General features: G+C 37.2%; 1 protein-coding gene across 2 annotated transcripts in view; it reads left to right on the top strand.

Annotated features, from left to right (window-relative positions):
- PIK3C2G (phosphatidylinositol-4-phosphate 3-kinase catalytic subunit type 2 gamma) overlaps window positions 1–25279 on the top strand; it is a 389187-nt gene that overhangs the window by 224154 nt on the left and 139754 nt on the right. For both annotated transcript variants that reach the window (XM_064284537.1, XM_064284535.1), the window contains 3 exons: window positions 15547–15727; window positions 18458–18565; window positions 23896–23988. In XM_064284537.1, the coding sequence (XP_064140607.1) occupies window positions 15547–15727; window positions 18458–18565; window positions 23896–23988 (382 nt within the window). The remainder of the gene's footprint in view (window positions 1–15546; window positions 15728–18457; window positions 18566–23895; window positions 23989–25279) is intronic.

The raw sequence follows: 25279 nt of genomic DNA, 5'->3' as shown, positions 1-25279 counted from the left end.
ACATTAAAGTTTCTATAGGTGTTAGCATAATGAAACATCATTTCAGAAACAGGGAGAGAAACGATGCAAATGTATTATAGCCTGAGAAAGACAAAATTCAAATTACTATAAAAGTACTTATGATTGGAATGAAATAACACAAGCAGAAATAAGAGACAAGATTTAAAGACATGGGGGAGCCAAATTGTGAAGTTCCCTTATGTTATGCTAAGGATTTTGTATTTTATCCTGAAGGCTATGTGGATTTTAATTACTAGAATTAGATTTCATTAGACTAAGTGAAAAGAACTAATTCAAGGGTTGAAAGAAAAAAAAAAAAAAGAAAACACAGTTGATGGGTACATTAAGTGTCAGATAATTCCAGTAATAACTTTAAGAAATGATGCAGGCTTTGATTAAGACTTGTCTGTGGGGCTAGAGAGAAGAAAATAAATATGAGAGCTATTTAGAAGGCAAATGCAACAGGACTTGGAAACAAATTTCATGTTGGAAATGAAAATGAGAGAAGAATTAGGAATAACTGCCTCATTTTTAGCTAAGGTGATAGAAGGCTGGTAATACTTATTGTAGAGATAAGCAATTAGAGTGAAAGAGCACCTCCTTGGAGGGAATAATTATGAAATTAGTCATGTTAAGGTTAAAATGCCTTAGGAAAATCCAACGGTGATGTCTTTATACAGATGAACATGTAGGTCTGGATTGCAAAAGAAGTCTAGATTGAAAACAGATATGATGATAGACAGACATTATTATCATAACTTTACAAAGGTGGAGACTAAGGTTGAAACTGTTGCTTGCAGAGTTCCATAATAAGCAATAGAAATGGAATGTGCCCAGTACACTTTCTACAGTCACATGATATATCGGAGAAGATGAATATCCCTACCTGAAAAACACAACCTCAACAACAGCAGTAGCAATAATGTCACCTAAAGTTATTGCACAGAAAATTAGCCAGGTAGGCTGAGGATGCCTCATAGAACACTGGAAAGTCTTTATTGAGTTTCCAAAAGGAATGGGATTAAATAATGCTAGCAGACATCAGAGGGTAAGTTGTTTCATGCAGGTAAGCAAGAATGTCCCAGAAATTTTCTCAGGACATCAAACACAGCTTCAAATCTTATGGATAATATCCCAGGGAATGTTTAATATCTTCACAGAATGGATCACAATGTTTGTGACTCTGAAGGATGAAGGGTGAGGCAGCCTCCCCAGCTGTGATTTGAAGCTGAGGTTTCAAGGAAACCAGGTATTTCAAAGCCAGCTTTGCCTTACACCTATAAACCTGCCCCTCTGGCTGTGTTCAAACATATGAATTGTTCATTGCACAATATGATGATTATCCAGCTTTCACCAGAGGGCTGTGCAAGAACAAAGGCTGAGGGCTAAAGAGGATTTTTATTATTAGGTTGCTATTCTTATGAAACATTCATATAGCAAAGGAATTGGCTTCCTGTTAAAAGAAATTTTGTTAAGGAAACTTTATGAAAAAAATGCTAACGTTGCCTTTAAAGTAACTGTACATGTATCCAGGAGGAAAAAAAGAAAAAAGGCAGAGTTAGGAACTCAGTTCAGAACCATATTTTTTTAAAGTAAGCAAGGGAAAACACAACATCTATTGCACTAATTTAAAATTCCACGAGCACGGATTTGAGCATTAATTATATGTCAAGCAAAACATATTTTATTACATCGTATATGCTGATGCTAGAAACGTCCCCATTTCTCTTCTATCATCACTTGTAACTATTTGGAACCACAGTTCCAATTAAGGTGGGTAGTTCAAGACACATCGTCTGTTGTACGTGCGGAGTTCATCAGGATTCTTAGGTTCCCAAATGCAATCAGTGTATTACTTTCAATTCTTTTTCAATACTTTCAAAATATTCCTCCCCTCCAGACCCCATCACTACCACTTCAGCCATCTAAGTAAACCACAGAAGGCCAGACCATTCTAAATTGTGGTGTTGGTCCTCCCCTTGTAAAGTGAGGAAGAGATGGAGGACTAAGTCATGCATATGATTTGCATTATCAAAGCAGAGTCCACACAGGGGCAGTAACATAAACACAGTGCTTACCTTGCTTACCAGATCATCTGTAGTGAACAATTTCACATGGGTTTCACCACACCAAGTGTAATGAAACCCATGTGAAATTGTTCACTACAGATTAGTAAAGAAGGACAGGTAAATCAGTGCTTCCCTTGTTTACTGGGTCATCCACCCCCGTCAGGGATCGTAAATTTAAAATGAGCCTTTCGTTCTGTAGCAAGGTGCTGTGGGATTGGGAGAGAGACAGATGCCAGCTGTACCTAAAAGCAGAATCTTTGATGTGGTAAAAAAATGTGGAATAGTTCACTACAGATGATCTGGTAAGTGAGGTAAGCACTGTGCTTACCTTGACTGTTGGATAATCCACCCTGCCATCTGTCTACACATCTTATTCTTTTTGCAGGCTAGGTAAGGGAGAGAAAAATATCCTTGCTTAGAAATATTCCATACAAAAATATATTTTAGCTAACAAGTTCTTTTAAAAACTCAAAAACAGTTAAAAAAAAAAAAAGAAAGGAAAATACTATTGGCATTTTTTGGTGGAGTTTTAGCTAGAAATTTATAGGTAGCAGGACAAAATGAAATAAGGAACTTTGGAAAGGAAGAAGGCTCTTTGGAGAATACCACTTTGGAGAGCAGTATCTGGGGTCTTAAATGCTATCAAGTGACCATCTAAGATGCATCAGTTGGTCTCAGCCCACCTAGACCAAAGGAGAATGAAGAACACCAAGGACACAAGGTAATTATGAGCCCAAGAGACAGAAAGGGCCACATAAACCAGAGACTACATCATCCTGAGACCAGAAGAACTAGATGGTGCCTGGCTACAACCAATGACTGCCCTGACAGGGAACACAACAGAGAACCCCTGAGGGAGCAGGTGAACAGTGGAATGCAGACCCCAAATTCTTGTAAAAAGACCAGACTTAATGGTCTGACTGAGACTAGAAGGACCCCAGTAGTCATGGCCCCCAGACCTTCTGTTGGCCCAGGACAGGAACCATTCCCAAAGCCAACTCTTCAGACAGCCACTGGACTGCACAATGGGATAGAAAAAGATGACGGTGAAGAATGAGCTTCTTGGATCAAGTAGACACTTGAGACTATGTTGGCATCTCCTATCTGGAGGGGAGATGAGAGGGCAGAGGGGGTTAGAAGCTGGCAGAAGAGTGGAGGGAAGGTGCAGGTTGTCTCATTGAGGGAGAGCAATTAGGAGTATATAGTAAGGTGTTTGAGAGACTGATTTGATCTGTAAACTTTCACAGAAAGCACAATAAAAATTTTAAAAAAGAACTCTGAGTTCTAGTTGTAGGTCCTTCGGCAAGTCCCTAAATCTCGCAGTTTACACCCCCATAAAATGTGGAGGTTAGAATAGATTATCTCAAAGTTTCTTTCAGCTCCATCATCATATACCGTTATTCTCTGAGCATAGGAGTATGATTTCCTCTGGAGAACACGTACTTGATTAGAGTGAGAAGGACTAGAAGCACTTTGGAGCCTAGGGCACAGCAGAAGAGAACAAAGTGGAAGAGAGGGATTCTTGGGGATCAGAGAAGAGAGAAAACGAGAATGTAAGGAAAGAGAGATGGGATACAGGAGGACCTCACAGGAAACTATCTCTTCCAAAGGGTGTTAAGGGCTCAAATTCCACCTGGTTTGTTTTGCTTTATTTTGGGCAGGGGGAGGAATCAACAAGCATAGAGAGAACATGATGATAGGAGCCGGGAGAGATCACTACCAGCTATTCACAGTTTAGGGCTTGATTTAGGAGAATGATCTGAATAAAATAACTAAAGAAATAAGTGTGTATTGGAATGGGAGGTGGAGGACACAGTGCTCTTAAATTACATCACTCGGTATATGTAACATGAGAATATATGAATACATATGAGTGGGATGCAAGGAGTTTTATTTATTTACCTGTAGCTCCCAGACCAATCATGCCCCATGGGAAGATGAGCACAAAGTTGCCACGATTCCTTACTATGGATGCAGGAGTCTTCAGGGGAACACTTCCGCTCAGCATAAATTTTGTTTTTCCCTCGTAGCTCCCAGCTGCTCCTAAAAATGCAAGGCATTGCTGTGCAGTGGTAATCCTGATTGCAGTCATTACACAAATGGGATACCACCTAAAACTAATTTTCAGAAAAATACCATTTAAGCTTGTAATCAAATATGTGACTGGCTAATCTGCCAAACATTTTATTTAAATATGGATAAACTACTAACTATAATAGTTATGTGCAGTGGTAAAGGAACAAGATTGAGTTCTTGAATCCTAACTGGTGCTTCACAATAATCATCCACAAATGAGGGTAAAATGTGCCCTGCTCTGTAAAAGCAGTGAGTGGCCAAGAGGGATGAAGACAGGTAGAGAAAAAAAAAAAAAAAAAAACTCGGCCTAAATCCCTCAATCCATATTCTGCATTTTAGGGCCCTTCCACTTTTTCTTTCATGTAGTGCAATCAGTTGATTTCCTGGAATTTTATTTCTTCTTGCTCTGACGCTCTTACATTTTTAACTGTCTCTCCTAGTTTTTTAAACTGACTGAGCTTGGTAGGACTCAAATAAAAAAGATGTTTTTATTGTTTTATTTTTGTTAAATGCTACCTTTGCCCTTTTACATTCCCTGGTAAAAAACGAGGGTAGGTCCCATAGTTTCCTGGGCATTTTTAGATGTTAAAAATCTCACACCAGTCTTCTCCAGTTTAAAACTTCATTTTCTTATCCAATTGATATATACCTTCTCACCATTCTCCAGCCCCAGCCAAGCTTTGATTTGGAGGACTTTCAGTGGGTGGAGGAGGTGATCTACTGTTTCACCCCTCCTCTCTCTCTTCTACCCATAACTTCTCTTGGCTTTGGGGTGGGGAGATAAGAGAAAAAGAAAAGCAATTCACCCTTTCTACACTGAATTATTTTTCATTTTAATTTTTAACTTAATTTTCCCTTTTTAATTCCCTTTTTCTCCCTTTTTAAATTTTATAACTGCCACTTCAACTTTTTTTTTTTAAATTATGCTATAAGTATTTGTCATTTCGGTGACATTCACGTGTACAATTCGATGACATTAATTATGCTTATGTTGCTTCTGTTAAAAATGATGGAAAAATTTGGAAATGGTGATGGTTAACTATTTTTAAAAGTGTACAATTCAGTGTGGCATTATTTATATTCTCAATGTCATATAACCATCACCACCATCATTTTCCAAAATTTTTTCATCACTCCAAACATAAACTCTTGTACTCATTGTGATGGTTAAAGTTATGTGTCAACTTGTCAAGGCCATGATTCCCAGTGGTTTGATAGATATCACGTAATTGTCCTCCATTTTGTAATCTAATGTGAGTAGCCAATCATTTGAAAGTGGACTTTCCTGGGGTGGAGAGAGGAGCTCTGCATCCAATATTTATAAATGTTCTGGCAAAGATAACCCTCTTCGGATCCTGCATCCAATCATCATACTCTGACCTCCAGTTCTTGGGATATGAGCTAGCAGCCTGTGGTCTGACCTGTAGATTTTGGAATTCACCAGCTCCCGCAGCACTGTGAGCCAGACGCTTGCCATCTGACCTGATAATTTTGGGTTTATCAGCCGCTGAAATTATGCGAGTCAGGAGAAGCCTCCAACCTGACCTCTGACCCATGGATTTGGGACTTACCAGCCTCCACAACTGGATGAGCCATTTCCTTGAAATAAACCTCTCTGTCTCCATCCCCCTCTCTCTATGTACACATACATATATGTGTGTGTGTGTATATATATATATATATAACCCGTTGCCATCAAGTTGATTCCGACTTACAGTAATCCTATAGGACAGACTAGAATTGCCTCAGAGGGTTTCCAAGGAGTACCTGGTGGATTCAAACTGCTATCTTTTGGTTAGTAGCAGAACATTTAACCACTACACCACCAGGGCTTATACACACACACACACACACACACACACACATATATACACACAGAAATATATACACTTCACTGGTTTTGCACTTCTAGAGAACTCAGCCTAAGACACCCACTAAGCAATAACTCCTTCTTATCCCTTCCCCTCGGTCCCTGATAACTTCTAATCTATATTTTGTCTGTATAAATTTGCTTATTCTAGATAATTCATATAAGTGGAATCACACAGTATTTTTCATTTTGTGTCAGGCTTATTTCACTCAGCATGCTTTCAAGGTCCGTCCATGTTGTACCATGTATTAGAATCTCATTCTTTTTATTCCATTGTATGTACATACCACATTTTGTTTATCCATTCATCTGTTGATAGACACTTTGCTTGTTTCCATCATTTGACTATTTGAATAGTGCTGCAGTGAACGTTGGTATAGAAGTATCTGTTTGAGTTCCTGCTTTCAAGTCTTTTGGATATATACCTAAGAGTGGAATTGCTAGATCATATGATAGTTCTATGTTTAACTTCTTGAGGAACCACCAAAACGTTTTCCATAGTGGCTGCACCATTTTATATTCCACTGGCAATGCATGGGGGCTCCCATTTCTTCACATCCTCACCAACATGTTTTATTTTTTGATTATGGTAATAGCCATCCTAGTGGGTAGGAAGCACTATCTCATTGTGGTTTTGATTTGCATTTCTCTAGTGACTAATGATGTTTGGCATCTTATCATGTGTTTATTGACTGTTTGTGTATCTTCTTGGAGAAATGTCTATTTCAGCCCTTTACCCATTTTTTAAAAATTGCATTGTCTGTCTTTTTGTTGAGTTGCAAGAATTCTTTATGTATTATGTACGTTAAACCTTTATCAGATATATGACTTCCAAATATTTTCTTCTGTAGGTTGTCTTTTTACTTTCTTTATAATATCTTTTGATGCAAAACAGTTTTTAATTTTGATGAAATACAACTTATCTATTTTTCCTTCAGTTTTTCATGCTTTTGGTGTCATATCTAAGAATCCTTTGCCAAATACAAAGTGTGGAAAGTTTATACCTATGTTTTGTTCTAGGAATTTTATGGTTTTAGCTTTTATATTTAGGTTGTCATTCCATTTTGAGTTAATTTTTATATATGATGAGAGGTAGGGTTCCAACTTCATTATTCTCCATGTGGAAATTCAGTTGTCCCAGATCATTTGTTGAAGAGGCTGTTTTTTCGTCATTGAATGGATTCAGAACCCTTGTAGACCGTCAATTGTCCATAGATATATGGGTTTATTTTTGAACTCTGAATTCTATTCCTTTGATCTATTTGTCTATCCTTATGCCAGTACTGTACTAATTTGATTACTGTAACTTTGTAGTAAATTTTGCGAGCCCTTTAACTTTGTTCTTTTTCAAACTTGAGAGTCAGCTTTGTCATTTCTGAAAAAAAAAAGAAGAGGGTTTTGAGATCTTGATACAGATTGCACTGAATCTGTAAATTGCTTTGGATAATATTAAAATCTTAACAATTAAGTCTTCCAACTCATGAACATGGATGTCTTTCCTTTTATTTAGGTCTTCTTTAACTTCTTTTCTTAATGTTTTGTAGTTTACAGTGTAGAAATCTTTCACCTCCCTGGCTAAATTCATTCCTAGGAATTGTATTTAAAGAAATAAATGAATTAAAGGCATTGTTTTTATAATTTTATTTTCAGAATGTTCATTGCTGGTGTATAGACACACAACTGATTTTGTAACCTATAACTTCACGGAATTCATTTTTTAGCTTTCATATGGACGTTTTGGATTTTCTGTGTATGGGATCATGTCGCCTTTAGATATAGTTTTACTTCTCCCTCACCAATTCAGATGCCTTGTATTTCTTTTTCTTGCCTAATTGCTCTGGCTAGAACTTCCAGTACAATATTGAATAGTAGTAGGAGCCCTGGTGGCACTGTGGTTAAGAGCTTGGCTGCTAACCAGTTTGAGTCTACCAGCCACTCCCTGGAAACCGTATGGGGCAGTTCTACTCCGTCCTGTGGGGCCAGTATGCCAGGATCAACTCAATGACAATGGATTTGGTTTTTGGTTTGGTGGTGACCACAGGCATCTCCGTCTTGTTCTTGGTCTTAGGGGAAAAGCTTTCAGTCTTTCACTATTGAGTATATTAGCTGTGAGTGTATCATAAACTCTTTTTATCGTGTTGATGAATATCCCTTATATTCCTTGTTTGCTGACTGTTTTATTCATGAAAGAGTACTGGATTTTGTCAGATGCCTTCTGGAATCAATTGAGATGGTCATAGAGTTCTTTTTCTTCATTCTATTAACGTGATATTATATTGATTGATTTTTCTAATGTTGAACCGTCATGGATTGAACTATGTTCCCCCAAAATTGTGCGTATCAACTTCGTTAGGCTATGATTCCCAGTATTCTGTGGTTGTTCTCCATTTTTTTATTGTAATTTTATGTTAAAGAGGATTAGGGTGGAATTGTAACACCCTTACCAGGTCACATCCCTGATCCAACACAAAGGGAGTTTCCCTGGGGTGTGGCTTGCACTACCTTTTATGTTTCAAGAGATAAAAGGAAAGGGAAGCAAGCAGAGAGAATTGGGACCTCATACCACCAAGAAAGAAGCACCAGGAGCACAGCGTGTCCTTTGGACCTGGGGTCCCTGTGCTTGAGAAGCTCTTTGACCAGGGGAAGATTGAGGACAAAGACCTACCTCCAGAGCCAACAGAGAGAGAAAGCTTTGCCCTGGAGACGATGCCCTGAATTTGGACTTCTAGCCTCCTTTACTATGAGGAAATAAACTTCTCTTTGTTAAAGCCATCTACTTGTGCTATTTCTGTTATAGCAGCACTAGTTGACTAAGACAAACCACCTTTGTATTCCTGGAATAAATCACACTTGGTCATGGTATATCATACCTTTAATATGCTGCTGAATATTGCCAGTATTTTTGAGAATTTTTGCATCTATATTCATAATGGATATTGTCCTCTAATTTTATTTTTTGTGATGGCTTTGGTATCAGGGTTGTTGTTGTTAGGTGCTGTCAAGTTAGTTCTGACTCACAGTGACCCTGTTTACAACAGAATGAAACACTGCCTGGTCCTGCACCATCCTCACAGTTGTTGCTTTGTTTGAGCCCATGGTTGCAGCCACTGTATCAAATATCTCATTGAAGGTATCAAGGCAATGCTGGCCTAATAGAATGAGTTGGAAAGTGCTAACTCCTCTACTAGTTTTTAGAGGAGGTTAAAAAGGATTTGTATTAATTCTTCATTAAATGTTTTAAGCCACTTCTTAATAAGCCTTGAAGAGCTGCATGACATCTAGATATTTTTTTGGTAACTCGTAGAATATAGGCTATCTGTTGTCTCTTTTCTACAATCTTACATCATGATAGCTAACTCCAGAGCAACAAAGGAAGTCCCACCCAACACCCTGATACAGATGCTTCCTCCTCCAAAGCCATAGGTCTCCTATTCAGTCATTTCAGTCTTGTAGATGTTGCCATTGGAGTAGAGCTCTTAGCTTACTCAGAGAAGCTACGTGCTCTGCCTCCCTCACTGGCCTCAACCATAAGACCCTTTGTTTAGCCCTGTGTTATACAAGCCCTAAAAAAATCTTGTCACTACCCTATCATAGTCATCACAACAACATTTTTACTCTGAGAGAATCTCCTGTTAGATTCTCAAACACTTGGCTGGACGAAGCAACAGATGGTGCATAAGCCTATTCACACTTTTAAATGAGTAAAAAAGTATGTTAGTAGTAATAAAATAAAACTTGAGCAAATATACCAGGATATGTGTGTTCAAATGAGCCTGAGCAAATCATTTTTGAAATACCCTATGGAGCTTTTTATGATCCATAAAAGAAAACCATTTTTTATTACTTTTATGGTTCTTTTTTCTTTTTAAATCTGAAATAGTATACTCAAATTCAGCACTCATCTAATTCACCAGACTTGATTCCAAATGACTTTTGTTTATTTTTGGTACTTTGGTTTGCCCAAAAATATCCTCAGGGCTACCACTGAGGGTATTAAAAAATGTGCTCTATATTCTAAATGTAATACAAACAAACAAATGAAAATAAAGATCAAGACAAGGAGAAAAAGAGAGAATATGAAATATAGTGTATTCATTTGTTTTTACAATATAAAAAAAAAAATCCCAAAATTTCAGTGGGTTACAATAACAAAGATTTATTTCTTATTCATCTAGCACAAAGGCTACAGACTGGTTATAGTTCTGCTCAGCTCCACTGGACTCTACTCAGCAATGCTCCTCTTTGGTCCACATGTCTTCTCATTCCAGACTGAAGGAACAGCCCCCATATGTTACACGCTATTCTCGTGGCAGAAAACAGAAATACAAGAACCCGTATGAAACCCCAATAGCACATTCATTGGACATGCGTGTACATTTCATCTAGTGTCATTCTGTTGGCCAATGCTAGTCACATGGCCAAGCCTGACAAGTGATGGAGGTGGGGAACTATACTTTACCTACGGGAAGGTGCTGGAAGTCACGTGGCAAAGGGTGTGGATGTACAATCTTCTTCAGAAGGAAAAGCATAGAATTAAGAACAATAACAGTGTGACAAAGGGAATCTACTACATACAGTGGGCAAAGGAAGCGGTGTAAGTATTAGCACGTAATTTAAAGAGTCTAATTTAGAGGTGGTAATGTGCATGGAAGCAATGGTGAAGAAATCAAATGACATATTGAATTGAGCAAATCCCCTGCAAAAGACCTCTTTAAAATTTTAAAAACCAGAGATGTCACTTTGTTGACTAAGGTGTGCCCGACCCAGGCTATAGTCTTTTCAGTCTCCTCGTGTGCATGTGACAAAGGAGAACAGAAGAATTGATGCATTCAAATTGTGGTATTGGTGAAGCATATCGAAAGGTGGGCTGCCAGAAGAATGAACAAATCACCCTTAGAAGAAATACAACCACAATGGTCCTTAGAAGTGAGGATATGAAACTTCTTGCTTACTTTGGACACTTCATCAGGAAAGACAAGAAAAGGATGTCATAGTTGGTAAAGGAGAGGGTCATTGAAAATGAGGGGAACCTTCAGTGAAATTAATTGACACAACAGCCACAACAATGGACTCAAAAGTACCAACAATCATGAAGATGGCACAGAGTTGGGCAATATTTTGTTCTGTTATACGTAAGATCACCATGAGTAAGCCACTCATGGCTTGATGGCAACTAAGAACAATAATTATTAGATATATAAATTATGGTATCATGATAAAACCAAGTCAGTTACATACCTTATGGGCCCCTCTTAAATACTTAAGCATTTTAAAAATGTATACAGTCCTTACAGTATGGACTCATTATCTTCTGAATTTATTCCCTATGGGTAGATTTATATATAAGATTTGTTGCAAAGTGGTTTATTGGTAAATATATATTGTAATATAACTGTTGATTGGAAATTATATTTCTGCATACTTAACCCATATAATGCTTCTCACATGCAAAATTCAACAGTAGCTTAGTGCAAATGTTTCTGAAAGATCAAATCAATATTCTGAAAATGGACTAGTCATACAAAGCGGTTATTATTTTTGCAAGGAGTATATAATATACCAAGTTCCTTAGTTTAGGAAAATATTAAATCCCTTAATGACTTAGAAGATAAAGTTATAAATGCTAAAGACATATGCTTTTTGCTTCTCAATCACACTATTAAAGTCTTAAAATTAATAATTTTATTATTATTAGATTTCAGCATTTATATGCCCCGGGGTTCTAAGTACACCAGAAAAAGTCACATTCAGGAATCCAGCCCTGCTCACTGATAATTGGTCTGCTGATCCACACACCTCACCCTACACAAAATAGCAACAAGTATAGGAGGAAATGGTAAAAGGAGGTCCTGGAGTGACCTAAAATCACTCTTCTTCATTGAGCAGCTCAATTATTTATTGCTACTGGATGTTGTTTCTCCTCTCCACTCACAGGAAATACACAAGTGGGTAAAAAATCTAAGGCAGCTCTTACGTTGTGGGATATCATGCTGTTGAGAACTAAAATTAAGACCTAGACTGAAGGGATAAAAGTTATGAAGCAAAGAAGACTGGAGTGGTATGATTACTCTGTTCTGTCCTGCTGGTAGACTGATGAAATGTGAACTATCTGTACTTTTCCTGTGGCTCCAGCAAGTCTTTCACCATGTGATCAGAAGCTGTGTGCATAAAGAAAGTCAGAAAAGCTCTAATTTCTGGGGGGAAAAAAAAAAACTTGATTTCATACTAGGTAGTAATTGTGACTAACTTAGGTATCTCTGAATCCACCGTCATCCAGTTAATTTAGGCGAATACCTTCATCACATCCTACAACAAATGTGCTCAGGTGCCTGGGTTATGTTTCCCTTCCTTCCTCCTTTCTGCCTATCATACTTAACACTGTCAAGTCTTCTTCTAATCAGGTAGATTTCATGCGTTTATTGTCATTTGAATGTTGTCATGTAAATGACAACATTTACTTACATCTATAAGGCATGTGTATAAAATAGTATCAAATTCAATCATCCCTGGATCTTGCTGACATTAGGATAAACCAGTCTCTGGATTTTGAGATTTACAGCACAGATTGTACACAGTTACATTGCCCGCATCTTAAAAGCTCAGTCTCTTAACGGCAAATCTTACTTGACACTTCTCAGTTCCTTGACCTTAACATTTTTATTTTTAACATTTTATTTGGCATTAACAATACTGCCTCTCCCAGGTGACAACATCTTTTGAAAAGGGTTTCTGTAATGCTTAAGGGAAAGTGACTAGCTGTTTTCTGAAGTCTTTACAGAGGCAATGGTTGAAAACCACAGCATGAGGAATTTACCACTTCCTCATCGGGAAGGTCATTAACACAGAACTGTTACCTCGCACCCCAAACTGTATAGCCCAATTTGGCTGCAGTTATTTAAAATTAAGGGACATGTTAACTTCTCTTGTCAGTTAAGGTGTCTGCACCTAAAAAAAAAAAGGACACAGGGATAGAATAATCGACCTCCCTTGATTTTCTTGAACACTCTGAGTCCAATTCTGCAATGTATAAAAACAAACTCTTTACAAGTTGAGTAAAAACGCACAGAGCTTGGACCAGATCTCACCAGGAGAACATGTAATCTTGGCAGGGATGTAGGGTTTAAATAAGGCACGTTCTACAAGGAAAATAATCACAGTGGAATACACTGAGTTTTCTTAGCTTTTATGTCTTTTAGAACATGGTCACATATTCCCTCTGCAAATATTCCCTACTCTTCTTTATTTTGAGGAAGGGATCAAACTGAGACTTTCCTCCCCGAATCAGCCTCATGAGAGAAGTAAATACATTTTTAATAGAATGAGAAATAAGTGTATTATGAATACAAATTAACCATATTATTCTGAGTCTCTATGACTTCACCCTTAAAATATACCTCTTCTTTAATTCTTTTAATAAAATGTTTCTGACTTTATGCAGAGTAGCTTTTCCTTCATTCCAAGAGCAATCAGGTCATTATATAAAAACTAATAACCAAACCACCTCCTATTGAATTGATTCCAACTCATGGTGGCCCCATTTGTGTACAACTGTGCTCCATAGAGCTTTCACGGCCGAGTTTTCAGAAGGAGATCACCAGGCCTTTCTTCTGAGGCACCTCTGAGTGGGCTCAAACAGCCAACCTTTCAGTTAGTAGCTGAGTGCTTTAACCATTTGCACCACCCAGGGACTATGATGGTTATATAGTTATACACTAGAGCAGATTAAAAATATTTTCAAAAACAAATAATGCGATATTTAAATGTATTAAAATGTTGGCAGACATTGATAGGATATAGAAATACTCAATCCATCAACACCCTGTCTCACTGAAATCCGAGTAGACTATAAGAATCTGAGAGGTATACAATAGTACATAAAAGATCCTGAAATTTTACATTGCAGGCTTACGTTTGTGGCTTTCCAATTCACAGTCACACAATTTTCATTTCCTTAGAACCTCCAAAGAATAACTTAATGCATTCATTACATGCCTGACAGTTCAAAATCCCACCATAGAGGTGAGTAAGAAAACCCTTTATTGTCTGCTATTTTTTTTTTTATTCTGCCTACCTTGAAAATAATGAGGGTATCAATGAAGTATATTTTCCCACAGATATATATTTAGCCCCTGGACTTGGTTTAAAAAAAGAAAATGCTTTCCAGAAGCAAATAACTATTATTCCACATGTTTAAATGTCTTTTGGGAAAGTAAAAAGGTGCTAGAAAATAAGCTGGCTTCTTAACAATGAAAAAGGAGCAAGTCCTCACCTTAAAAAAAAAAAAAAAAGAGACTTATCAATTAATTCTTTTAAACTTCATTCTGTAGGAACAGAGACCATAGAAAACAAACCAAAAAAAAAAAAAAAAATGTGTTTGTGAGAGTTTCTATAGCATAATGAAATTCACCTATATATTTTTTTGGCTACTATGCATTTAGTCCTTTATTTTTTTTTATTATTCCATTCTCATAATAATTTTCTTCTAGTTTCTTGAGTACTAATTATTTTTAAGAGGAGGGGATGACTAGAGACTAGGTAAGATTAAAAGAATTAATCAGAGAGATTAAGATTCAGAGGAATTAGTCCTTTATTTATTTATATTTTTAATTCCATTCCAGTGTTTTGGGGCATAATAGAAAGTAAAGTTTTAGCATATTGTTACTGGTTTCAAGGCAATAGAAACCATCACATGGCAGACAGAGTAATCAAATATTTGTTACTTCTCCGTTATCTTGCTTCTTCATCCGCTGCTCATGTATGTGACATGAGCAGGCGGCCAGGCAGAGATTAATGTCGACTTGGGGAGGCTGCAAGATATGCATGAACTAACAGTTTTTGTCTGCCTGGTATGTACACTTTCAAAGGCATTAGCTCGTTTTATGCTGTATACAACTCTGTAGGGTAAAAGTTATTAATTTATGTTACAGACCAAAAAGAAAACCTCTACCTAAGTTACTTGTAAGTTGTAGCACTGGAATTTGAGTCCAGAAATGCCTGAAAACAAAAAAACATGCTTTTTCTTTTGCCATACCTTCCTCCAGATAATCACAGGAAGGTGCTGGAAGATAGAGCAATACATAGTTCTGTGACTGTAGGGGGACATTTTATTTTGGAGAAAAGCAAAAAAGGATGGGGTTGATGGTTGAGCCCTACAATAGTATAAAACCAAATAAATAGTTGCTTATAAATAATTTTTCTAAAGTTCTTCGTCTATATTTTAATAAGAAGTCAAAATGTATTCTTGAGAAAAGTGTTTGTTACAGAATTAAGAAGCCTGAAAGAAGAAAAAGTGCGTTGTGAATTAAAATGAGAAAAAGCAGGTTTCTTATCGATTCTTCCCTCTTGGAATCTCGTTAGCTATCAGATGGAACTTGATGACTGCCAACAAATAAACATTTTCCCCTATTCTAGGTTGTTAAACTGCCCAAAGCCACCAAATACGGATTAATCTAAAATGCACTTACTGTTCCTGCTGAAGGTGGTTTAAAAAATCATCTTTAGAAACAAAAATTCTTTCTCTCTTTCCTTCAGGCTGCTAAAGGATGCACAGAATGAAGCTTATTTTAAAAGCTGGTACCAGAAGCTGCTGGCTGCTCTCCAATTCTGTGCGGGAAAAGCCTTGAATGATGAGTTTTCCAAGGAGAGGAAACTTATCAAAATTCTGGGCGTTATTGGGGAAAAAGTCAAGTCTGCCAGTGACCCTCAAAGACAGGTTTGTTAAGAAATCTATCTGCATGTGGTAAAGTTGCTTTTTTTCCCCCCAATACTTAGGTTCAATTAAGTTTTAATTTCATAGCTTAGAAAGCAAATTCCTAGACTAAGTTATAAATCACTGAAATCATTACATTAATCAAGGTTTATCCAACCACTCTACTAAAGTTAGGGCCTTGGTGGCGCAGTGGTTAAGAGTTCAGGCTGCTAACCAAAAGGATAGCTGTTCGGATCCACCAGCCACTCCTTGGAAATTCTATGGGGCAGTTCTACTCTGTCCTATAGGGTTGCTATGAGTCAGAATTGACTCGATGGCAACAGGATACTAAAGTTAATGATAACATCTATCATCAGGATATGGTGTTTAGATCTAAGGGAACCTGACAAAAGGGGACCAACTTAAAGATAGTTTGACTAAGCAGGTCTAATGAAGGACTCTCTTCAAAATGGCAGCATAACACATGGGGATTTTTTAGGGCACTCTTTTGTCTGTAGTACAAAATCTGTATCTAGATTTTCTAGGATTTCACTAACCAAAAACATATTTTTAAAGGCATTTATTATCATAACAAAAAAAACAAAACAATATGGGTATGGATAGTAACACTCCTTATGCTATAATCCATACATGATAGTCAAAATACTGTCTTTTTCCTCATTGATTATAATAATGGAGCTTGCTATTCTTTTCCTGGCTCTAATGAAGGAACATTTGCTCTTTCTAATTATCTGCATCACCAGTTCCCTTTACTGATCATTGAGTGGCTTCTCTTAAATTCAACATTCTAGATGCTGGGAGATAGTGGACATCCATTGGTTGTATTAGAATATCACCCAATAGCAATTAAGTACTTACTATAGGAGTTAAGGAGAGAAAGATGACTAAAATGTGAATCTTGTCCTCAGGGAAGCTTGTGGCTTCTTTTTACCCATCTAAAATCAACAGAAGTTCTCAAAAAATCAGTATGAAAATATTCACAGGCAAAGTGTCCCAGAATTCTTTCCCAGTCTAGGACTTTTCTTGCTGGAAGTTGCTTTATTTAGTAGAAATGCCAGAGTCTATGCTACTTCTCCTATCTAGGATAAAATGGAAAATAAAAAGCATAAGCATGGAATTTATTTTTAAATTGGAAATATACAAACTCTGGATGCATCAAGGGCCCTTAAGGTGTATAACATGACGGTCAATGCAAAAATAATTCTATGATTTCCCCATATTACTAAGAGCTCATTAATTGTTTCCTGGTGGTAGAAAAAAAGTTGATAGCAATTAAAATAAATTGGTTTGAAATCACAAACATTTGTTTATAGGTTTGGTCTTTATTTCATGATTTAAACTCTCATATTTAAGATGCATTCTACGGTTAAATAAATTTGGTGCCATTTTTTGACTATTTGCATCAAGTTCCAGAGTGATGTCAACATCATTCAGTCAAATATATTTCTTTCACCCTGGCTGCTTTTGTGATAACATCTCCACATGAAAATAGCAAGAGAAAAAGAGAGATGGGAGAGGTATTTATAATTTCTCACAATATAAATTACTGGTAGCTATTTTTTCTTTAAAAAAAAAAAAAAAAAACACTAATTAAACCTAACTGGAAACCCTGATTGCATAGTGGTTAAGAGTTCGGCTGCTAACCAAAAGGTCACTAGTTCAAATCCACCAGGTGTTCCTTGGAAACGCTATGGGGCAGTAGTTCTAATCCATCCTATAGGGTCACTATGAGTTGGATCGACTCCACAGCAATGGGTTTGGGTTTTCTTTTTTTGGGTACTAAAAGGAGAGCAGGTTTTGGTTAAACAAAGGGAGCAGAGACCACCCTTCATGATTTTCAACAGGCAAACCCCAGTATAGATAAGACAGAGAACAGACACAGAAAGAGTGAATTGGTGGAATTTTGCCTCATTTCTCCACTGTGCTCCTCTCACGTATTCTGGGAGCAGTGAATTCTATTACTTGCCAGTGAGCCAGAAGTAAAAGCTAAGAATGTCTCGAGTCAATTAAGCATTATTAATATGACACCCTAATATTCAGAATTGGGCGTGAAGTAGTTTTCAGAAGTGGGTTAGAGGTGCTTTTTTTGTTTTGTGATGAATTGTTGTTATTGTCTCCCCCCACCCTTTTGTCAGGGAGTGCACCATCCTAAAGGTGTTGTTTGTTGTCTCTGACTTTCTATAGATACTGAGAAGTGAGGAAGTGAGTGCATCAAGTGTCAGGGATACACTCACTGGTATTTAGAAAATGTTCACAGATATTACCATTGTGCATTATGCAATTGTCATGTTTGCTGTTATTGTTCCTAAAGTATATGAAGATTTTTCTAAAATGTCCTGTTGGTATTAAGTTTAAATATTTGGATCTACAAACTAAGATTTTAGGAAATTATCAAAAATGGAGCAAGTGAGTAATGACTCAAAACAGGGATTGCAAATTGGTGGGCTACTGGACAAATCCACCCCACCACGTTTTGTTTGACCAAGTGCTCTGCTTTGTTTTTGTTTTTAATTGAATTTAGAAGTTTTTAGAAAGGGCATACACTCTTTCGTTCCCCATTTTCCCTATACTCCCTGTTGTCTTTAGCCTGCTGCCTCCTCATCCATGAGTCATGCAAGTGTGCAACCCCTGAATTAGAGAGTTCTTTTAATCAATAAGAAGAAAATTATAACTCGAAGAAAAAGTCAAGCCGTTTATAGTTTCTTAAATACTTTTTTTACTTGTTTTTCATAGGAGATACTGAAGAAAGAAATTGACAGACTTGAGGAATTTTTTCAGGATATAAATACTTGTCACCTTCCTCTGAACCCTGCCCTTTGTGTAAAAGGGATCGATCGTGATGTAAGTCCGTTTATTCAGTAGGCAACTTAAGTATTTTTGTTTTGTATCATTTAGTTCACTGTACTTTTGAAGTATCAAAAACCATTTATAAATTTTCATTGCAATTATTTTAGGAGAAAAGTAATCCCATCCAAATATGCGTGCTCTATTTGGTGTACTGTGACCACTTGGGGCCACATTGGCCTTCTCATATGATTTGTTAGTTTACAGACGAATTATCTATCAGTTTAGTGAGAAAATAAATGAATAAATAAATAACAATACTTCTCACTGAAGATGTTTCAGCTTATTCAGAATGGTTGATTTGGTCACCCCATGCAGGCTGCATTTAATTTCATACTTATTTAGCCCATGCACATAACCGTGACTAGTACACTAATATATCATTAGCTTCAACGTCTCAGTTTTGATTCAATTTAAAATTTATCAGTGCCCATCCGTCAGTGAACTGCATAATATGTTTTGTGATTTTACTTATGCCTAGAAAACCTTTCTTGGCATTGTAAGGTTGACAAACTCCTTCTCTTCATGGTAACTCTTCAGTCAACCTTCTCTGACTTAGAATCATTTTTTCCTCGTTTGCTCTTGATGAACTTGGGTATCCTCCTTCTTGAAAGTCTGAGAACAGAAAGATACTAATAAAGATAAGAATTGATAAGTGAAACTTAAAGGGGAAGACATTAAATTATCATGGGTGCGCAATAAACATTACTTAATTAAAAAGTTGTAAGACAATTCAGAAAACAAATGCAATGGTTAGGAGAACAATTATATGATTGTTAGCTTGAAGGTAAAGAGTCTTGCTAAAACTTGATACCATCGTCTTTAAGACGAAACTTGTCTTGACTTTACCGCCACAAAGACACCCTAAAAACTTTTCTAACATGTTTCATAAAAGTATTTTGACAAATAGCAAAATATGGCATCAAATCCCATAAATAAATTATGTCTATCTGAGCTAAAATACAAATCATAGCTATTTTTTTAAATTGCATAACTATCTAATTATTAGAAATATTCATTGACTGATGCTTATGATGTATGAAAACTCAACATTTCATAGTACCTTGGGGTAGAACTAATAGGAATCATTGAATTCAAGGTTTTGTTTGTATGTTTGTCCTTAAGAAGTAGAGCAGTTTTTTCAATTAAAATTGCATGTGAGTTTTGCCTTGTAAGGGCAGTGGGGATATAAGTGTATCAGCACTGATGCAAAAGAATAGCTGCCACTGATGACCATTTAGGTGCCCTTGTGAGTGGATCAGCCCAAGGGTCACCTGTCTAGGACCCTGCTCTTCTCCTATGGCACTTCGGACCTGGCAGCACTTTTCCTGATGCTCCAAAGCTGTTCCAGTTAGAGCTACCTCTTTGTCCTATTCCTCTGACCAGTCATGTTTGACACAGGACCAGGTGCCTTTGGGTACAGCAATGAACAGGGCAGACATGACCAGATGACATTCGCCCAGCGCTCCCCACCGCCCACACACAGAGCTCTGTAAAATAGCTACTGAGGCCTGAATTACAAACCACTGTTTTAGCCTGCCCAACTGCAGCTGGAATAAGCTTCTCCTTGGAGTCACAGTGGGCACCAGGCAGAGGTGCTTTAAGTCTCACCCCCAGCCCTATTTCACGGGAGCAGGAGAGCACCTGATGGTGAACTAGGAAGCCAGACCAGGGGGCAGGGCTGTATTGTTCAGAAGAGTCATGTTCCTGTCTGCAAAGTCTGACTGCACTTCAGACATTGTTACCATTAGATGTCCAGGCCACAGGAGGTTCTGAGCCAGCTCTGGGAATGCTGTTGCTAGTGGCTGATGCCAGAGGTGTCCCACCAAGAATCAGATCTTGGAGCTACTGGTGATGGAGCAGTCCAAGAGCATGCTTCCCTGGAAGTTCCAGACCTGGAGTTGCTACATCATTCAAAAAAAAAAAAGAAACAAAACCCCACTGCCTTCAAGTCAATTCCAACTCACAGAGACTCTGTAAGTCAGAGAGCCCTGTACTGGAATGTGATACCAGAAAATCATCACAGCCTGGCCTCCCTGGCAGGTGAGACCAGGATGATGAGTCAGAGTTGACTCCAAGGCAGGAAATTTCTGAAGAATGAGAGTCACTTGGCAGGACAACAGGAGAATTCTCCAGGATGGTTCCTGGGGGACTAAAGGCTAGAGATGCCTGTGAAGATAGCTTAGAGGGGCTAGAAAAATAACTCTCAGATGAAGGAAACAGACAGGAAAAGTGATTTCTTAGAAATAACAGACAAGGATGAAAATCAAAATACCACAAAAGATAAATGTGAGGAATATAAGGAACTTGGAGAACATTTTAATCTATCCTCCAGTCTTCGTGACAATCAAGGAGGTCTGAAGGGACAGACGTTCTATCAGTGTGATGAATGTGGCAAAGCTTCGAATTGGAGCCCACACATCATTAGCCATACTGGAAAGAACCCCTATGAGTGTAATAAATATGATAACACCTTCAGCAGACCTCTCAACTCATCTGAATCCACTCAGGGGAGAAGGCCTATGAATGCAGTGAATATGGAAGCATCTGTTCTCACGGCTCCCACTTCATTCAACACCAGAGAGTCCCTAATGGGGAGAAACCTCATACACGTGATGAATGTGCAAGAGTTCACTTGGAGTTCCCAATTCGCGGACAGCCAGAGGGCCCATACTGGGGAGAAATCTTATGAATGAAATGAGGGTGGGAAGGCCTTCACTACTGGCAAAGTAAGGACATCTGAGTTATACAACTCATAATCAGATTGTGTGCATCTCAAGGATAGAGATCATATATCCCTTTCTCTATTCCAGATCTTTTATTTCGTCATCTATATAAAATCATTTTCCAAGACTCTCAATTCGTTCTTTATTGTCTCTTGGCTCTGGCCCTCCCCATCCAAACAGGTTGGCTAGATAGGGGAAGGTAAATGAGAAGGGTCTAGATTAGAGTAAAATAAATAAATAAATAAATCATTGACCTCAAGTCAATTCTGACACACAGTGACCCTCTGCGGTGGGGTAGAACTGCCCATAGGGTGTCCAAGGTTGTAATATTTACCGATACAGTTTGCCACATTTTTTTCCTGTAGAGTTCCAACTACTAACCTTTCAGTTAGCAGTCAAGCACTTAACCACTCTGCCACCAAGGCTTCTTTCCTTTTTACTAATCTATGTCATCGTAATCTGCAAAATTCAATTCATCTCCTAAAGACTTCTCTCCTTCAAATGCTTCTACATTTAACTACATAAATTGCCTTGTAAATTGTTTTACCTTAATGCATATATATCTACTTCCTACCAATTTTTTTGTAGGCTCTTTGACTGCAGACATGGCGTCTGTCTCTGTTAGCACATAGATAACAGTTTACAGGAATTAGTTGAATATATGTAATTTCTTTCCTCGACTCTCAAAAAAATACTTTGCATGCAAAAAACCAAAATATAAAACAATGAAAGCCGAGTAGCTCTGGGTGATATGGTTGAGAAGTCTTAAACCTTTCCTTCAGCCTCCCTTCACCGTTTGTCTCTTTTCTGGACATGTGGTGCCTCAAAGAGACCTCCAAAAATTGAATGAGAAGAGTTTGAAAACACTGATCCAGATTCATTTCTTGCCTAATAAATAATTTCCTAGTTCAATATCCATGACACAATCCCTAATTAACTGATTTCTTACAGCAGGAATTCATTGCTTAACAAAAAGTTTAACCCATTACTACAAAAACTCAAACTGGTTCAGTAAACTAGGGTTTGTGTTTGGTTAGAGATTAGATTAGATAGGTAAATTAAGAAATAGATCCTTTCCTCTCAGCTTCTACCGATGTCATGGATTGGATTGTGTCCCCCCAAAATATCTGTCAACTTGGCTAGGTTATGATTCCCGGTATTGTATAATTGTCTACCATTTTGTCATCTGATGTGATTTCCCTATGTGTTGTAAATCCTATCACCATGATGTAATGAGATGGATTAAAAAAAAAAAAATGAGATGGATTAGTGGCAGTTATATTGATGAGATCTACAAGATTGGATAGTGTCTTAAGCTAATCTCTTTTGGGATACAAAAGAGCAGAGAGAGGGGGAACATCATACCACCAAGAAAGCAGTGCCAGGAGCAGAGAGCATCCCTTGGACCTGAGATTCCTGTGCTGAGATGCTCTCAGACCAAGGGAAGACTGATGACAAGGACCTTCCTCCAGAGCAGACAAGAAAGAAAGTCTTCCCCTGGAGCCAGTGCCCTGAATTCAGACTTCTAGCCTACGGGACTGTGAAAGAATAGACTTCTCTTTATTAAAGCTATCCACTTGTAGTATTTCTGTTATAGCAGCACTAGATGACTAACACAACCAAATTTCAGACTTTTCAAAATAATGATATTCAAACTGATCCTTCAACATGTATTGATGTCATATTTTACTAAGTTGATAAACTGAAAGCATCAAGTCCTTTTCCTTTTTTTTAGTATTGATGTAACTCTTCACTGTCAACCTGAGCTCCCTAATAGCTTAAAGACAGACAGCCTTTTAACACTCAATTGCAAGAAAATGAACGGAAAATAAGCATCAATGAAAGTATAATAGAAGCAGTTAATAGCATAAAGCTGAAAACGGAAATGCAAAGGGTAATTGAAAGAAACCAGAAGAGGAAATATGTGTCATAATGTTATTTCTAAAGATAAGAAAATGTTGATTAACAAGAAGGAAAGGAGAAATCTATTGATTTTTTTTAAAGTAACCAATTAGTGTCAAGCAGTGTAAAAGGCATTATACATCCATTAGCTCATCGATCAATTAGAAGAATGTGTGAGGTATTCCCATTTTACACTGGGATACAGACTAGCCTAAGGTCTCACAGCTCATAAGTCACAGAGTCCAAATTTGAACGCAGGTCTTTCTTAACTCTATATCCATATTTCCTTAAAGTATACTGCAGAGAAAAAATAATTAAAGGGAAGTACGTTTTTAAAAATAGAGATTTTAACTTTTAGCTATTAACTGACTAGCATAAACCCAGTACTTACAGACTGTTTAGTTATTTAAACCTCCAACATATCACCATTGTTCAGTAAAGAAAAAAATGAAGTTGAAGATTTACAGCCTGCGAAGAGTTGGGGTTTTCAATTTCAAAGCAAAGACTAGTTGGTAGACTAAAGTTTTGTTTTGTTTTTAATAAATACGGGCTTTTTATTGTTGTTGTAGAGTGTAAAAATTATTTATATGTGGTATATTTGCTCCTGTAACAAATTCTGCAAGGGACCATGATTTCAGCGAAAGTGCTCTTTTTGCTTTATTTTTTGCTCACCATTTTTTTCTTCTTTTCTCCTTATAGGCATGTTCATATTTCACATCTAATGCTTTGCCACTGAAGATTACTTTCATCAGTGCTAATCCAATGGGCAAAAATATCAGCATTATTTTTAAGGTATAGTAGTCTTCCTAGAATAATCGATCTCATAGGCAGAACAATTGATTTATTACTTACAAAAACAAATTATTGTAGCTATTTTCCTCTGGCAACACAAAGGTTTCCCAGTTATTTTATTTTAGATGCTGTATTTTTACAGAATTACAGTACATACCAAACTATGATTGGCAATAAATCAAACATTACTAGCTTAAAGCCACTGAACTGCAGGGCAAGACTTAAGAGGATATGTTTCAGTAAATTAAATTATATAGTCACATTTGAGTGGCACAGAAAACTGAGTGTGTTGTGAACCCCTAGGATGTAGTTTTCTTTTGGCCTAGATACTGAATTCAAATCAAAATTAGCTGTGAACTCAAATGACATAGATTAATTTAATATAAAAATTTTTATCTACAAAAATATTTGCTTATTTTTGGTGATTTGGGTTTTTTTCTTCATCTTAAATAAATATGGGTCATTTCATTCATCATAGAAATCATGGGAAAATAGTGTAAAAGATAGGAACAGCGTTATAAGAAAGGTAGGAGAGACTAAAGACAGAGCTAAGCGTAAAGTAAGGTTTTGCCAGTCATCCAGTTAATTTAATCAGTTGTTCAGCCAACTATTCAATAAGAGCTCAGAGTGAATTTTTTGTCCATTCTATTTTAGGGGATAATGATTAGCATGCTCCTACTTTTGCTTTGGCCTGTGTAATCTCAAGCATTAGTGGTCCTGTGACATTGCATTTTTGATGGGGAAAAAAAAGTCACCCTTGGCAGAATTTTCTGCATATAATCTGAAAAGCATTTTCAAAACCAAGCTGCTTATTAGTATAAAAGCATAAAACTATCCTTCCCCTTTGGACATAGTCCATTTCCTTCACCTATGCTGGAAAATCACCCCATTATCATTTCTTATTACTATCAAAGGCTGGCTTCTCAGAAAACTTTTTAGCTGCCTTCATAATAAGAGAACTCACTGATTCAAAGTCCGATGAATTATATATGTGCTATTTATATTCCTAGTTAAGAAGCTGTTGTTATTCTACCTGAATACCAGGACATGAGCTTATGGCATACCAAGTAATGTTTCGTTTACAAAGACATCTCTCTTGGCTGAGTTAGAAATCTAGATAAACATTCGTCCAGCCTCTCCACAAGACTCCGTCTAAGAGATTGCACCTGGATAATAAATTGAAAGACTATGATCAGAGAACAACATCCCAAGCCAAACTTTTAATTTGATGGCTGAACCTTCTGTAATCACTTAAAGGAAATTTTTATTTTCTTTTATCGTCTACGAGAAA

Source organism: Loxodonta africana, chromosome 4 (assembly GCF_030014295.1).
Source record: "Loxodonta africana isolate mLoxAfr1 chromosome 4, mLoxAfr1.hap2, whole genome shotgun sequence".
NCBI classification, from domain to species: Eukaryota; Metazoa; Chordata; class Mammalia; order Proboscidea; family Elephantidae; genus Loxodonta; species Loxodonta africana.
The sequence above is the reverse complement of the archived record's forward strand: the minus strand, read 5'-3'. Positions and strand labels throughout refer to the sequence as shown.